The 18,198-nt window shown below is 39.0% G+C and overlaps 1 protein-coding gene across 1 annotated transcript in view; it reads right to left on the reverse strand.

The window, feature by feature from the left end:
* LOC128855893 (protein sidekick-2-like) overlaps positions 1 to 17,324 on the reverse strand; it is a 92,721-nt gene extending 75,397 nt beyond the window's left edge. Inside the window, exons 1-2 of the mRNA XM_054091119.1 lie at positions 17,303 to 17,324; positions 16,707 to 16,876 (exon numbers count right to left, since the gene is read on the reverse strand). Coding sequence (XP_053947094.1) covers positions 16,707 to 16,876; positions 17,303 to 17,324 — 192 coding nt within the window. The remainder of the gene's footprint in view (positions 1 to 16,706; positions 16,877 to 17,302) is intronic.
* Between the last annotated feature and the right edge of the window lie 874 nt (positions 17,325 to 18,198).

An 18,198-nucleotide genomic window follows, 5' to 3' on the forward strand; every position in this document is an offset into this window, starting at 1 on the left:
GATGAAGCTAATAAGGTTTTTAATACCAAACCCTGCTATATCAGCAGGCGTGACAAGGAGATGAAAGCCATGTTGCTTACAATTTAGCCCTGATCCCAGCGAAAGCGGGCTTTGCAGTTAAGGAGAGAGTGCTGAGATGATTTCACCACATCCCTCCCGCAACTGACGCAATGATGACTCGAAGTAATGTCAAGTCTCACAGCATATATATATACCACTCGGTCAATTTCATGTAAGGGCAGCCACAAAATTCAAGAGCTGAGATGGTGTTAACCTCAAGAGATCCCTCGAGCGCCTCTTGGCCAGAAAGATTTCGCGACCATACAAGTTTGTGTACTTGTCTAGTGGTCGCTGAGTTAATACGAAGCCCACCTCTCCAGGAGCGGACCCCAGGTAGTCAACGGGATCCCTATCCTCATGCTTAGCGGTGTAGCTACCTCACAGGCCCCCTGTCTAGCCAGCTCATTTGACTCCTAGTTTCCTTCGATGTCGCTATGGCCAAGTACCCAAATGAGACTGATATCGAAGAATTCGTATGCAATCGAAAATGAAATCAGACGGTCAAAAATTTACTAAAGCTTGCGAAACAGTATCACGAGTATGAGCTAAAGCCTACGCCTCCATATACTTTCTTGGCTTGGACGCTAGAGACCAGTTCCGAGGATATGTAAGTACATTTTTTATTAGGAAAGTTAACAAAACCCACTCTAATCTGGCTGAAGCTGTTTAAACTCTGTGACTAACGAAAACATCGGCTGAGTCAAGAAAGCTTGTCAAGTAAGCACCACAGCTGCAACATCCATCCAAAACGATCCATGATTATTGGCCATTCGCTTTGATTACCGCAGTGCCGGTTACTGCAAATCCGTACCACCGGTAAGATTATTAATAAAGAGTATCATAAGAGCAACCGAAAGCACTTTATGGTGAACATTCATTGGAATTGTCATGAAATAATTCGAATTTTCTTCGCGGGTTCACTTATCTCAATTTTTGCTCAACTATTTAAGTAAAATAAGCTGTATGCCCGCCTCTGGTATTTACTTGTATTTGTACCAAGACTCAAGGTACCAATTTCCGGAAAACGCTTCGGGAGCATTGAGGCGGTAAAGGAGAATTCACAGAGGAGGCTAAAAGTGGTAAAAAAAATATAAGGCAAGAGTGGAGATTGGGAGTAGTGTTCTGTAAACCCTGTAAAATTAATACGTAATTAAAATGTTTTTCCTTTATTGACAAATTTCGAGCTCATTCTGAAACAGGCAATTAGAACATTTTTCCAGAAAACAAAGAAAAGAAAAAAAAAATAGTTTATTCAACCAGATTATAATTTATGTGCAGGAATACATTTTTTGCGCCCTTTTTGCAAGATTCTTTTTAACTCTGACTGAATTCGGTTTGACGAAAATACCGCTTTTAGAACTGGACAGCGACGTAACCGAATTGGTAGGTGCGTGTCTAACATTCGGAAGTGCACAGCTTCGAAATCCTGGCAAAAAAAACGAAGTGGAAGAAGAAGTTTTTTCTTTTTTTTATTAGCGACCAGCCGTCGGCAGAAAATGGCGAATCACTGAGTGTATTTTTCCATTAAAAAGTTCCTCTCGAAAAACTATCTTCCGTTCGGAGGCGGCATGCAATTGTACATTCTAGATATTTATAGACATGATGCCAAAAATTTTACCAGTTTTGAGATATCCGATTCGATAAAGAATTAGGGGAATTAGGGAATCAAAATTAAAAAAGGTTCAAAACCAAAAAAAGAAATATTTGAAGTCTCTTGCTATTATTCTCAATTTCCGTAAAGAAAATTACGCAATATTTCTTGATGTATCAGACATATGGAATTTGGAAAAAGTGCCCCTTCGGACCCTGAAGTTTCAACTAGCACTAGTCAAAACTACCAAAAATTTGCCAAATGATGGTACTCTAAGTTCTTTCTACTTACAAAAAGTTCGGCTTTTTTCGAATAAAGGGTGCACGAATATTGCATGTCCTTTGGCGCGGCTTAAGCTTGCTGGCGGATGCGCATATGAGCCAGCTAGTTAGTGTTGAGTAGAAAGCTGTTAACGTAATTGATGGCAGAAATCCACCGGCGAACCCAGCCAGTTATATAACTGCGTTGCGCCGTCATGTTCATGCTTAGGCCCGACTACAAAAGCCATTGCACGTTCTTTTACATACAAATGTATATAGCTATGTATGTATGTGCGTGATATACACGCGTTCAACTTGTGCTAGCTACTCAACGGAAATGTGCTTGTTTGTATGTGTGTAGATGTGTCTTTCCACAATTTTAGTGTTCATCATTACAGTAAATGGTTTAAAAGTTTCGGCCACATTACTCGGCATTGGCTTCCTTTTATTATTACACCCAGTCGCTCTCGTGTCTTCTGCCTTCCTCTCTCTCGCTTACCCACACTTGGACTGCATTAAAAGAGCGCTGGGGAGTTGCACACCAGTTATTGGTAATGTCTTGGCTGCAATTGTTGGCTAACACGACAATGCCGCTGCCACGTGCATTTAATTTTCAACACACACACACGTGCATATATGTACATATATTATTTGGTTTGCATGTGCTGTGTGGTGAGAATGTGTTAAATAGCAGGCTGGGACACTTAAAATTGTAACCGGCAAGTGCGCGCTGGACAACACTCAACCGCAAGTGCAGGCGATTGGGTTCAAGTAACTACAGGCAAAACTACTTTCGGAACTCCCCCTTTCGGCTTTCAGCTAACTAACTATGATATGTTGCACCGCTCGCCTTAAAAACTTTGCACTTTCGAGTTATTTCGATTATTCTACACCAGCAGCAATCGCAACTTTGCCTACAACATTTGCCGTTGCCGCTACCATCTTATGAAGCCTGGGCCGGCGTGCACGTTTAACAAGCAAGCGCGTCTTCTCACCTTGCTTGTTGTAGTTCTTCCGTGTGTCGTCTTTACTTCCGCATATGCTACCCGGATCGTTTTCTTTTTTGACCCCTTGGGAAGCTATTAACTTTTGTTTTATGGACCAAACTAATGATTTGTGTACATGGCGAGTGTTGAGCTGCCGCATGTCGACGCAGAGTGCCGGAGTTGCTGTCAGTTGCTTAACTTATTCAGAAAGAAGAGAAAGAGCTCTGCGGCGACTATGAAGTGGCGGCGGGGGTAAAGTGTTGCTCTAATGCCATTGCCGAGCCACAAGACACAAGGTTTACTCCCAGCAGGTATTAGTTGACAGCCTAATGCCAGGTGTAGCCGTACGGCACACAGCACTTGATTTAGTGAGATAACTTGGAATCACACGTGTGTGAAACTATTGGGCGGGAGGTGGTGCAAGCAAATCCAAGTGAACTGCTCGGCATGTTCATATGGACATAAGAGTAATACGTTGGATAAACTAAAAGTGACAAAGTAGGCTAGGGGTAAGTGGAATTGATTAAGTAGCCTTAAGTATTAGGACATATTTAGTTGCTCAAGTCGCATGGGTGCTAGTGCCGGGCAACACTATCCCGGTGTTAACTGTCGTTAAGCTCAGAGAAAATATTAAAGTTTACATTATTATGAACGCCATTAAGAGAGAGCTCCTACACTGCTCCTTCACTCAGCCGCATTCATTTTGGTGCACTGTCCAGTACAAGCGAAAACTGCTGAAAGAATTGCAAAATTTCTGAAATGCTCTTCTATCTTTTATATGAACCAGAAGACTATTTTGGTACTTAAGAAATATTTCCCCGTCCTACTTTTATATCTTGCGATTCTGTCGGAGCGAGGCAGATATTAACATTTTTTCCGATATCCAAGCCGGGATCAAGGCTCTGACGATGCCCTGGTGTAGATCCAAATTAGTCAACTTCTTTACGGAGCAGATAATATCGCTTGGGTGCGCACGTAACATTTCTCTTACCTGGATTCCTGAAGATACGAGCATACGGTGAAATGAAATTGCTGATGAGCTTTCCACGAAGTAGACTGAATTGGTCTCAGAGACCTCCTATCCGGTCATTGCCATCCTTCTGACTGTTTTTAAAGGGGAATTGGGGAACTCACTTCTAAGCGAAACGCAGAAGTCATGGAGCTCCATTTCTTTGTGGGCTATTTCGAAAACCCTTTGACCCCAGCGCAATAGAAGCAGGACTCAGAAAGCCCTGAGTACTCCACGCCATTCAATTTTCAAACTGTTAGCTGTGTTTATCAGTCTTGAATGACCGGCAGACGCGCCTTAAATCCCCATTCTAGAAGCTGTAGTGACCTTTCAGAAATTGAGACTGTCGAGCATTTGCTTTGTAAATGTGCAGATTTGGCAGCTAGAAGATCAAGGTCAATGGGTGCTCTTTTTTTCGTTAGCCTGGGGCAGTGCTTCAACTTAAATCGCATTAATCTTTTCCATTACATCAACAGCTCTGGTTGGCTGTAGACATCTGTTCTTTGGAGGCCTCAAAATGGTAACAAAACGGCGCTTTATAGCTACTTGGGGAGTGCCAGAGTGGTACTTTATCCATTTCACCTACCTACCTACCTACCTACCTACCTCTTTATGCCCCTAAGACATTCCTTGTTTTTAGCAAATGAATCAGTCCTTTAGCAAGACGGTACTTGGACTGTCTAAGTCTTCGAAATATAAACTTATCTCGCATTCTCAGTGAGTAGGATTTAAATAATTTTTAATGTGGTGAATTGATTTTACTGCTTTCTACTTAAGAGATACTGCCCGGTAAGGGATCACCTATACGCCACAATATTTGAGTTCCGTATTCCTGCAAAACTAATTCCACTTTGGAAAATTAGATTGAGCAACACGTCCATCTCTGGCGAGGTAGAAAAATACCTCTCCGAATCATTCAATACCGAGCGAGGTTTCAGACAAGATGATCTACTACCGTGCGGCTTCTTTAACTTCCTTATGGAAAGGGGTACTACGAAGAGCCGGTGTTAATCGAAATGGCAATATTTTCACCAAAAGTGTCCAGCTCCTTTCATATGCTGATGACATTCACATCATAGGGCACTGTAAGCGAGATATCATCGCAGCATTTTCCGCTATCGAAAGAGAGTCAACTAGAGTGGGTCTGGTGGTTAACGAAGGCAAGGCGAGGTATATACCATTAAAATTGTCAAGAAATGTATATATCTTCGCGCCTCGGTCAAAACAACAAACGATGGCAGCCTGGAGATAAACTGATGAATCACGCCTGCTAATGGGTAGAAAGTTACTACGACCTCAGTAAGCAAATGTGTAGCATAGACCTCTCTCGCCCGATAAAACTAACACTCCACAAGATGCTCTTCCCCGCTCTTCTCTATGGAGCTGTTGCAGGGGTTGTGTCGCAGTCTGATGTAGGGAAATCTTCGGTCCTCTTCGTGTTGGCGTTAATTAGTACTGCCGAATGAACCATAAGCTGTATGAGCTCTACGCCGAAGTGAACATATTTAGGGGCATTAATATACAGTGCTTACGCTGGCTGGGCCACGTAGAGCGTATGGATGCAGAAGCTCCAACAAAGAAGATGTTCGGATGACAAGTTAGAAGACAACGACATAGGGGAAGACCATATCCGCGATGGAAAGACAAAATCGACGGAGTTCTATCATTGCTTGGTGTAACAAATTGCAGATGGTGCACACAAAGCAGAGACGTCTGGCAAGACTTGTTGCAGTCGCCCTTAATCCGGTAACGGCCTGTGATCCTTGATCAGGTCATACAATGAAAGACAATATACTCCTAGAGTTTAGTTATGACTCTCGGTTCAAGTTTGAGGTTGGAAGCGCGTCTGGTTTGTGTTTTACGCCTAATTTTTCAAAGTAATTATTTTAGTGGCGCCAGGAAAATGAGTAAGAATTTGCGAAAATTGATATGAGTTGATCTGTTCTGCTGTATTCGCAGAGACTCCAGAGGCTAAAGGAGTCAGGCAGTCCATGAAAACCAGACTCGGATATTTGAGTGCAACCCCGTGACTGTTAAACGTGGTCGACAGTGATACAAAACGAGAACGCCTCAGTCGCAACGTCGATAATTTTTGCAACTGCGCGGTATTTACAGAATTCATAATGAATTGGCTTGTTTAAGTATGTTGTTGTTCTGTGTTATTGTGTGTGCGACTTGAACTCGCAGCGAAAAAGCACGACTTGCACCACGACAATCTCTTGTTTAGGGTTACATTATCGCCTTGTATGACTTTCTTTTATTTCGTAAGAGGAAGCCGCATTTCCAGGGAACTTGTCAAGGTGGCGTACAAGAACACAAATATGCTTTGGAATGCAATTTTTTTTAAGCTTTTTTATCTAAGCAGAAAATATAATTCCTGCTGCTGATTTTGTACTGTGGTTATGCATAATTAATATTCAAGTAAATATGTAAAATAAAATAAAACTGGCCGAGCATTCGTTGTATGGAGAAAATGCACAAGACCACCAGAAAAATAAATTGTCAAAAATCAACGCGATTTTTGAGCCATTTGAAACTTATTCTTTTTAACCCAGAATTTAATGAGTTACAAAACTGCATACTCGAATTTTTTTTTAATTTTAATTAAATATTTAACTAACTAACATTTTGATGAGCCCTTGATGATTTTTTTTTTTAATTTCCTCAAAGTTTAAAACTGGGATTTATGCGGTTTTTGTAGAAGCAGGAATAATTTTTTCACCAAAAAAAGTAATAAAATTACTGCAAATCCTAGTGGTTTTCAAATGAAGCAAACAAACAACTATTTAAGGGTGAGAGGTAGAAATTATTGAGTGCTTATTTTCCTTAGTTTACCAATTTTTAGAAATATCAAATGTGAGTTTGATATTAGAAGCTTTACAGCAGAATATGTAAATGCAAGCAGGAATATATTTTTGAAATAATAACAGCTTCGTAGCAACAATGCCATTTTATTTTTATTCTGTATGGATTTCAAAAGTTAGATATTCATTAAAAGCAAAAATCATTTACCCAACAATTTCTGATTTCAAGTTACCTTTTTCTAATTGAGTTGCATGTGAGTATATTATTAATCTCACGGTAAGAACTCAATACTTATATGTACACACAAAAACAAAATTTCAACCAAGTTTTGATGTTTTTCTACAATTCAACTCGCTCATTTCACAAAGTCCACCGTAAAACACGGTTGCAAACAGGAGCCCTACAACGCTGTCAGTGCTTCGGATATGAAAATGTATATATATGTATATATGTATGGATGCATGCACACACACTACTACATACATACGCACACACTGACTTTCTGTTTTGCTCCTGTTGCCTCACAGTGGCACTGGCAAGCCCAAAATAAGCAAAATCTAAGTAATTTTATTCATTCAAAAATTTTTTAAAATATTTTGTATTTGATTTTACACATAACGCATTTGGATATAAGCACACACACACATACATAAATGCAGGGAACTAAAAACATGCACATTTATATGTGCATACATACAGGGGATTACTGTAAATACATACCGATCTTTTGCCAAACTCCTTTCAACCACAATTTTCAGCTCAGTTGCCCTGGGCACTATCGGAGCTGAGCGGTGTGCCTTTGCAATTCAGTTGTGTTTATTTTTTTGGCAGTGTATTAAAATTTTAAGCTTGAATACCTAGAAATATTCTACACCTATGCAGTAACAAACAATGCGAGCGCAATGTTTGCTGCCAGCAGTAAAATGGAATTCGATATTTTCGAAGAATTATGACGTTAAAATTTGCTTGTAACGGGTGTTTTTTCGATTTCTAGCTGAAATTTGTATAAAAGTTCTTATTTTTTCATAATTTTATCTATAATTACAACCAGTGGCTCAAGGAAACACATACAGGTGGCGCAAAATTAGTCACCCTAACGGAAGATTTATCGATTTTGCAGATGGCTGGATACGTCAATCGTATTTGAGCCTCTTCACAACATAGGTTTTTTTTATATTTATAATCCGTAGACACAAGGTGGCGCAAAATTAATCATCCACCGAAAATACCATCGTAAATCAGACGTATGGATAAAGTTCATACTCTTTCTCTTCCCGATCTCTTAAAATTCATCAATGAATCCAAGATATTTGTGGAAGAGTGACCTCAAACTAATTTATCCGTTTTTACCATCCACCTTTTATCTTTCCTATCTCTATTCTTTCCACTGATATCTATCCGGATGTAGTACAATGGCCTACTGACTGAGTGCTTGGACTTATCCAACCCCCCACAAATCTAATCTAATCTAAAGTCAGACGGCTACTATATGCAGACAGCCACACAAGCAGTGGAGCGCGTAAATGTCGAAATAAAGACTTCCATCACTCAAATTCATTTGTTGTGGTTTATTTAGTAAAAAATCTCTTCAAAAACAGAACTCGATGATTAATTTAGCGCCACCTTTTAGTGCCATATGAAACTTGCATTTTGTTCAAAATTTAATAGCCCAAAACATTGTATAGGTAATCGAGGTTTTTGTAGAAATTCTATGTGAAGGTGTGAAATTTCGAAGAAAACTTGTTGCATTTTTTATTTATTTTTTATTACTAGTTTGGAACTAGGATGCACGGTGTACTCTCTCCTAACCGGCATCTCTCTTAAGCGGGCACCTCTCATAAACGGACCTCCCCCTTGATATGCTAGGCATAGACATAGGTCTCAACGGATGGATAGAGAACATACTTAAAACTAGAATAAACATCGGTGAGGGAGGCAGCAGCACGATAAAAGGCTCTGTCAACAGGGGAACCCCTCAGGGAGGAGTCTTATCCCCTCTGCTGTGGTTACTAGTTGTCAACAACGTCCTTACCAAATTCAACCGAAAGGGAATCAAAGTAGTGGCGTACGCGGACGACATAGTGCTTATGGTTTCAGGAATGTTTCCAACCACAATCAGTGATATTATGGAAGGAGCTCTGGTATTACTCAGTAATTGGGCCACGGACTGAACCTGAGATAAACTAAACCCGAGAAAAACTGAACTGATGCTATTCACCAAGAAAACCAAGGTACCAAACTTTAATCTCCCAAAACTAAACGGCGTTAGTCTCTCGCCAACCCAACAGGCAAAATACCTAGGTGTTATCCTACACCCCAAACTCAGCTGGAAGTCCAACGTAGAGTACAGGGTAAAGAAAGCGAATATAGCACTTTACTTGTGTAATGGAATGTTAGGTAAAAAATGGCGTCTCCAACCAAATCTATCCATTTGGTCCTACACAGCCATTGTAAGGTCCATACATACATATGCGACACTACTCAAATGGCCCGCAATAGAAAAGAAATACAACCAAACCAAACTGAACAAGATACAAAGAACAGCGAGTATTTTAACCGCAGCAGCGCTTAGCACCAGTCCTACTGAAGCGCTCAATGTACTAACTCATCTACTAACATTAGACTGACATATAAAAACAATCGCTACTTGCAGCGCGGAGAGACATAGGAAGCTGGACAACAAGGTCGTACGGTCACAGTAAGATCCTCCTACAGGGACCATTGCTGCTCAAAAACAGATCAGACTACACGTTCCCCGACCTTAACTTCAAGATAGACTTTACGGTACGTTTTCCACCGAGTGCCGAATGGAGCAACGGGAAGATCATTGGAAGACACGATAGCGAAATCTATACCGACGGTTCTAAGATGAACTACCTATCTCAGTCAATTCGTCTTCCTGACTATGCCAGCGTGTTCCAGGTAGAACTTTTAGCTATCTTTTCCGAAAGTCAAGCAGCTATCAAGGCCTTAGACTCCAACTTCATTTCATCCAAACTAGTCTTACAGTGTAGAGAGGAGCTGGAATTGCTTAGTCATTGGCTTGAAATTACTCTTATATGGGTTCCCGGTCAAAGGAACATACGGGGTAATGAGATAGCGGATGAGCTAGCAAGAAAAGGTTCGACACTAGACTCAGCGGAGGCGGTGGCAGTATTCGCCCCACTGAACACAATAAAAGCATCCATTGATGCAAAAAACACATGACCGTCATACAAAATCCAAGGACAAATGATCTGTTAAGATGTTCTCGACCAAACATCTCACGCATCACTGCAACCCTTAAAGGTCATTGGGAGCATGCAGCCAGACTCAACCTTCCTTTTAATCCCATCTGCAGAAGCTGTCAAGCGGAAGGGGTGAAGGAAAGTCTTGACCACTACTTATGTGAATGTCCGGGTCTAGCTAGGGCACGACTTCGCTCTTTCGGTAAGCCTTTCTTACAGCAAATTAATGAGATCTCAGACATCGAGATAAAGAATTTGCTGCTATACATGGACCTGCCTGGATGGATCTGACTTATAAGCAAAAAAAAAAACATCATCACACGAGGACAGTGGTAGTAAAATGGTGCTGGTCACTAATTAGGATTATTTTAGTGGAAATATTCAACCCCTTCAACAACTACAACAACAACAACTTCCCCCTTGAGCGGAGAGCCACCTCATAACAGAAAGCCACACTTATTTTCCACCTCAAAAGGTATTTGCATTCCCCATAAGCGGACAGCTGTAAAGAAATATAAACTCAGAAAAACTCAAGCAGCTTGCATTAAAAAAAAACAAAGACAAAATTTTAAGTTTGTGCGACTGATGCCAATCCGGTGAAAATAATGTGTCTCCTGAATCCCATAGGCCTTAGGCTGGAAAAATTTTGCTAGGAATGATTTTCGAAGAATCGAAATAAGGGCATTCCTCTGTCAGATACACTTATAAGAAGCCAAGCTAAAGAAATTTCAGTGGGACTCAATAACGACGATTTTAGTGTATCATCCGGGTTAGTGTATTAGGCTCAAAAAACGGCTCAGCATAACCTTCCGTACATTTTTTGGGAGAAGCTGCTAGTCTAAGCCCAGATGTTGTGAAGAGTTTTACCAAAAATGTGCCTAATTTGGCTTCTTTTGCCGCGTATTACCCGCTAAAACATTTGCATTAAAAGATGAAAAATCTAGAGGTGAAAAAATTGAAATTTCTAAGGATAGCTTCACCATTTTGCTCTGCGTCAATATGGCTGGAGAAAAAATACACTTTTTTGTTAGTGTGAAATGTGCAAGACTTCCGGCGTTTCGTAACATTACGTCAGTCGCACAAACTTAAAATACGTGGCAATTGGACCCAAAGACTTGGATGACATCTGACTTGATGACAGATTTTCTCCGCGTGATCTTAAATCGAAAAATGTTAAAGTTATTTTTCTCTCAGTACAAACAAAAGCAGTTTATCAGTCGCAGATGAGCTTCCCATATCAGCACCCCCAGTTTTCCAATGTTATTAAGCGAGTTCAGAGCGAAATCCATGTTGACGTGGAGGACTATATTAATTTATATAATGAAATTCTCCTTGATGATGAAGATCAGGATGATCTAAAGGATTAACATTGCGAAAAACCTTAAATAACCCAATATTTAAACGAAGCGTTGTGACTAATGCCCGTAATAAAATAATTCAAAATATAAACTGTCAAATATCAGACGGTCAACAGCAAATAATCAATCGAAAATGAATGGATTTATGATGGTAAATTACTATAAAATATATAAGGTATAGCTCTCTCTCTCCGTTTCCTCTACGTTATATCTGATTTCTCTCTCGCGGAACGAAATTGCCCAAAACGTTGTATGGCCTTGGAATTTTACTCTCCATTCTCGCGCGTTCATCGACGGCTAAGAAGTTTCAACTCAAAAATTAATTTTTTGAAATTGCTAGCCCACCGAGTATCCTTAAAGGAAAAACTCGTCAAGCTAAAATTTCCGACTTTTAAAAACATTTCAAATATCTTATATACACAATTTTTTTTTTAATTTTTAAAAAGTTTTGTTGAAAATCTTGGTTATGGCTCTTATAAAAAAAAATATTTAATTTAAATGAAAAATGAAAAATGAATAAATTGTCAATAAGTTCCTGTGCTCTAGCCTTCCCAGTGCCCATCAAGATATGTGTGTGTCCGGCATTCAGCCAAATGCGAAGCTAATCAAGCTTGAAAGTTTGCTTGGAGTCCACACCTTTAGAAAACCACCCATTATATGGGTTCTTACCCAAGTTCCCACAGCTGTACTAACTGCACTGATATTTTCCCCTGGTGACTTATGAAATGGGTTTTAATTTCTGGTAAAGAAATTAACAAACAAATAAAATAATGAAATTTCAACTCAACACACAACTCCGCTCAAAATATTCTCCCTACGCTTTGTGATTACGGCTTAAAGAGGTAATGCTTATTTGTTTTTGTAAACGTTGTGATGAGAGTGCAGCAATAAGCTTGCAAATAAAGGTTTTTGGTTTTAATATTTTAGCCCCTTTATAAATTATTTCCATTACAATATTACTACAACAAAAATTGCACCTGCAACGAGACTAGGGATGGATATTCTTCTTCTTTGAACTTTGGCTAGGCAAAAATTAGTGAAAAGCAAATTCTTTTTTGTTTGTGTTGTTTGCTGTTTCGTGTTTTATAATTCCATTATTTTTATTGGCGAAAAATTTTGTTGAGAAAAAGATTGTTGGAAAAGATCGATGAATATGGCTTATGATGAAGGTACTGGGATATATCTACGTAGATTTAAGGAGAAGATTTGAAAAAATTTAACAAAAAGCGGAATTACCCTCCAATGCACTTAGAGTGCTGAAAAGATCGGCTACAATACCGCAAAATCGGAAGATTACCAAAAAAGTAATCTTTAAATTTATACTTATGGACAGTTAGAGATCACTAGTTAAAATAGGTGTAGGCGTTGTCCCAGAAATTAAAAGCTGGGAAGGTACTTGAAAAGGTATGAAGAAAAAGTTTGTGATGAACTAAATTATTCTTCAAGGTAGCAGTTAATGTTTCAACCAATATCTGTCTAATGCTGCGTTGTGGCGCCACAAGTGAATAAGAAACAGAAGAAAAGAAAAAAATTATAAATGATTTATAGCTTGAGTTAGTTGTAGAAACCTTAGCGCCGATGCTATGATATAATAATGAGGAGAACTAGTCAACTTTATCATCTTCCAGTAAATAGGTAATTTAAATGATTTTGTTTCTCACCACATGAATTTCCAATCGAAAGAGAAAGGTAAAGGAGCCACCTATTCAATATTAATGCTTAGTAAGCCCTTGAAAAAACCCCGACCAGGTCCGTCCCATCCGTGGCCATCAAGAGGACATATCAAAAAGTTCGTCTAGTACTCAGCTAACTTTATGTAAGGCTACGTTCGGTTAGGCTCGATTCGAGTAGGTCAAATAAAATTGGATGGCAGTAATTTCAGGTTGGAGATGAGCGGACGCTGACAATATCCGATGAGGGATCCCTTTGAGTGTTCGAGAGAAAGATTTTGGAAATTGATTCCGGATAAAGATTCCGAGAAAGATTGGGAAGATTTTTGGACTTTTGCACGTTGTTGATGGCGAATATTGCAGGCGATGGAACGATAAGCTGTATGAGCTTAAAGACGACGAGCGAGTAAATACCCAGCGGATTCGTTGGCTGGGTCATGTCATCCGAACGGATACAAGGACTCGTGCTGTGAAAGTATTTGATGCGCTATCAAATGGTGGTGGCATAGGAAGAGGAGGGCCTCCTCTATACTGGAAAGATCAGGTGGAGAAGGAGTTAGCTTCACTTGGTGTTTCTAACTAGCGCCGGCTAGCACGAGAAAGAAACGACTGGCGCGCTTTGTTAAACTCGACCCAAATGGCGTAAGCGATTATAGCATCAAGATATCGGAATCTTAGCCTCATGAAGACGTGACGGCTGAGCGATGGTTGAAGATAATATTCCATTTCATCATCTCAAAAGCAGCTACTGCAACAGAAATTTGGGGTAGGCAGATTTATATGGCATGTACCCCATCGTATGTTTTTTTTTCCTTGTTCACTCCTCTCGGGAGCATAGGCCCTCGACAAGACTCAGTCTTGCGTTGGTTTCGTTAATTTGTTTTTGATTTCTGGCAGGGTAGGTGATTATCCTGCCGCTACCAGTCTTAAATAGTGAACTGTCGTTGCTTAGGAACAACGCCTTTCTTACTGCTTGGAGCGCCATCTGTGTCTCACATTTTTCTGGCAGAAGGATCGCACAGATGGTGGGGGACTTCGCTAAAGTGGTGTTTCTGCGCTATTACCGCGGTTGCCCACTTCCTCTTGCTGGCGCCACTGATGCAATGTGTAAATGTTTCTTTTTTCTTTGTGTTTGCTTATTTTAGCAGCCGCAATGCAAATAATGCGCTGACTATTGTGCGGGTGTAAGGATGGAAAGGATAAGGCTTTGGGGTTTGGGATTGAGATTTTGTTTTTTTTTTTTTTTTGAAACAGGTACAGTTGGAAAAGTGCGAGGACCGTGCTTTACGTGGGATTCGAACCCACAACCTCTGGGATGGCAGGCTAGTGCACTTATACTAGACCACCGAGGTCGCTTAGTGTTGGGTTAATATCTCAATTACTAACGAAACTTGGTTAGCCAAGAGGGTCCACTCAGCTACTTACGATTTATTCAGCTTGTTGTCTCATGCAAGTGAACAGCCGGTCTAATTTTTCGCAATAGCGGTTAGTTCTGATTGAAATATACTGCAGTACTCCCAAAGTTTAGTTAAGGTAAACTATTATTTTTCAACGCCACCGAAATAACTTCGAAGCATCACTGAAGCGAACTGCCAGTCGAATGAGTCTTTAAGCAGCAAAGTTTACTAGTACGAAAACATGAATTTTAGTAAGTCGCGTGATCATTGAAAAACAAAATAAAATTTAAAAAAAATATTTTTTTAATATATACAATATAATATAATATATATAAAAAAAAAATTTTTAATTTTAAAAAAATTTTAAATATTAAAAAAAAGTTGTTTTCATTCATTAAAAAACAAAATTAAAAAGAAAAATTTAAAAATAAAAAAAAAAATTTTTTTAAATTAAATATTAAAATAAATTTTTATATTAAAAAAATTAAGATATTAAAAAAAAATTTTATATATTAAAAAAAATTTTAAATATTAAAAAAAAGTTTTTTTCATTAATTAAAAAACTAAATAAAAAAGAAAAATTTAAATAGTAAAAAAAAATATTTTTTTAATATTAAATTTAAAAAAAAAATGTATACTAAAAAAATTTTAATTACAATATTAAAAAAATTTTATATATTAAAAAAAATTTAAATATTAAAAATTTTTTTAAATATAAAAAATTTTTTTTAATAAAAAAAAAACAGAAAATATGTGTAAGGAAAAGCCATAACCATAAGGGGCGAAGCAGAATATTACACACTTAGCTCCTCTTCAAACTTCCCTGAATCCTTTTTGCATTTGAAATGCTGGTCGAGGGATAGAAAGTTAAGCTGGTCCATTCCCAATACATCAGACCCACAAATGCATCTCCTTAGTTTAGCGAATGATAGACAAAGATAGAAAAAAATCAATGAATGTGCTTCACCATTGTTGATGATGCCTATGATAGTCATACCTATGCTGACCCTATGGATTATGCCTCATTAACAATCTAACCAGCGATCGGAGCTCTATCGATTTTTCAAGAAGTACTGAGCCGTAAGTTTCCAATTCTTTAACCCTTTCGGTACGGAAAGCCGCTAACGGAAATACAAATTATTTTATATGTTTATTAGTTGCTATGGGTGAAATAAAAGTCTTTTGTCCCATCAAAATTTTAGGTATCTTCAAACATTGCCGGGACATATAAGTCCCGTTCGGACCGAAAGGGTTAAACGCATATTCATTTTGAGCCTCACATAGCCCTGTGGGCGGTTTTGCCGCGACATCACAGCGGCACAGAGTAAAACTGCTGGGCTGACGAGCTGACTAGACAGGGACCCTCCAGACGGTTTCACCGCGAAATTGTAGGATTGGCGTTCACTTGAAAACCTGTAGTCTGCTCCTGAAAATATGGGCCTCGTATCAATTCAGTGAGTGATGGGTTAGTGCGCAACCGTGCGAAGTCGCGAGATCCTTTCGGCTACTGGTAGATGGTGGGCGTTCGTGGGAGCTTCTGTGGCTAACAAAGTCACAGCTCTCAAATTTGGTGGGAATTTTGAACGGGCATTGTTCGTTGGGTATCCGTACAGTGAGTCTTGTGATTGCTTCAAGTCCTTTCTGCGGCAACTTTATAGAGGATGGCGTGGAATCATCGCAGCAGTTTCCCTCCAGCTGTATTGCTCTCGTAAGGCTAAGATTCAGTTGTCTGCGTTCTCACTTTCTCGCTTCATTACACAACTGGATAATTTCATCAGCAGCTTGAAGCGGTTAACGCGATGTAATTAGTCACCGTTTGGTCATCATCCTCCAATTCTAAGTCGCTTTGTCCTTCTTCCCATTGTTCGGTTGTTTTGGTTTGGCGATTTAAAAAGTGGATTGATCTTTGAGCTATATCTTTTTTTTAGATTAGTTTACCTCTAGTATTTTAACCCAACAAATGTTATAATAAAAAACCTATCTTCTCTATTTTCAAATCTTTTAGTGTCAAACGTTTTTTTTTATTATTTTTAAAAATTAAAATTATTTTATTAACAATTAAAAAAAAAATTTTAACAAAATGTTTATTTTATTTTTACTTAATTTTAATGTTTTATATTCCGAGATGAGTCCCGAAATCCCGCGATTATATTAACACAATCCCGAAAGTCGGGTTAAACAAACACTGCTAGTATTTTTATCTCTCGAGGCTGACCTTTCCTGTGCCTCTGCGTTCGTGTCGATTATTTGCGTTTTACTTCCTACACTCTCTTTTGTTCTAAGGCTCACAATTTTAATCTTGCTTGTTTTTAAACTTTCGTAGTAAATACTTGAAATACTCACTCTCGGACTGTGCAGATGCTGTATCCGATTGGCAAACTGTGCTATTGTGGTTGTTGAGGTCTTCCACACCAAAGTATCGACCAGCGAGTGCTCGGAGACGCCTGGGCACAGAATAGTAACATTTTTTCCAGCATCAGCGACGACATTCACATATTCCAAATTTGTCACATCTGAAAATGTAAGGATTGAATAATAGATGAATTAGTAACAGGCGAAAATAAATGATTGTATTTAGAAGACAATGGATTTATTATTTCTTTATTTATTTATTATTTTTTTGGAAAATGAAATGAAAAGTCGACACCATGAATAACTGGACGGTATTGCTTTATGTGAGACTCATCATACGAATATGAGTATGATATTTGTCAATTATCCCCATGGATTTCCCTAATATTGCTGGGAACAGACATGTGCTGGATTTTGTCTCCTAACTTTCTAGCTAACCCTTACAAAGTCGCTGAAACGAGGGACATCTTGACTAGGGTCCGCGTCGAACCCTCACCTCCGTGAGGGAGATGCCCTTGCGGGAAAATAAGGATGATGGATTACAAATTATGAGAGTAACTTCGTCTGCCACGTCAAAGGGGACTCACTAGCAGAATTGCGCCCGTTCATTTCGCTTTGCCAGTAGTCGTTGTTCAGCTGGCAGTGAAGTAACCCGAGCGTTGGTTGCGTTGATTTTTTCATAAATCACCAATATAATCGCTAGAGAAGACAATTTTTGACCGATTTTAGTAATTTTTTTCTCAAAATACTCGTGATTTCGGAAGAAATTGTCTAGGCTTGAATTTAATTTTTTATTTCTATTAAATCAAAACTCATTTTTTAATGGGGGTATTTTTATAAATTAAATGATTTTTGTGAATTGAATGATTCAGGAAAACGCGCAAAAAAAACAGAAAATTTTAAGTATTCAAATTCAGTTTGGCATTTTTTATTGCAGTTCTAATCTATGGACGGCCTCGCTAGTCTAGTGTAAGTGTACTAGCCTGCCATCCTAGAGGTTGTGGGTTCAAGTCCCACGTAAGGCACGGTCCTCGCACTTTTCCAAATTTACCTACTCAAACCCAAAAACATATCCTTTCCATACTTACTCCCGAACACTAGTCAGCGCATTATTTGAATTCTGGTTGCTAAAACAAGCAAAAACAAACAGTTACACATTGCATCAGTGGTGCCAGCAAGAGGAAGCGGGCAACCGCGGTAATAGCGCAGACACAGGAAATTTATCGAAGTCCTCAACCCTCTGTGCGATACTTCAGCCAGAAAAATTATAAACACAGATGGCGCTCATGAGCCTCAGCGCTGAACAAAATTCAAAGTCCAAAAATGCGGACGAGTCTTTCAAGAGCCCAACGACTGAAATTATCTCGTTTGAGAGGATCGGTCGGTTTCATGTCTTGGACCAGCTGTATTTTATATACAGGTATCCCTCGTATAACGCGAATACGTTCCAGAATAATTGCGCGTTATGTAATTCCGCGTTATC

Source organism: Anastrepha ludens, chromosome 2, assembly GCF_028408465.1.
Source record: "Anastrepha ludens isolate Willacy chromosome 2, idAnaLude1.1, whole genome shotgun sequence".
In the NCBI taxonomy this organism is placed as follows: domain Eukaryota; kingdom Metazoa; phylum Arthropoda; class Insecta; order Diptera; family Tephritidae; genus Anastrepha; species Anastrepha ludens.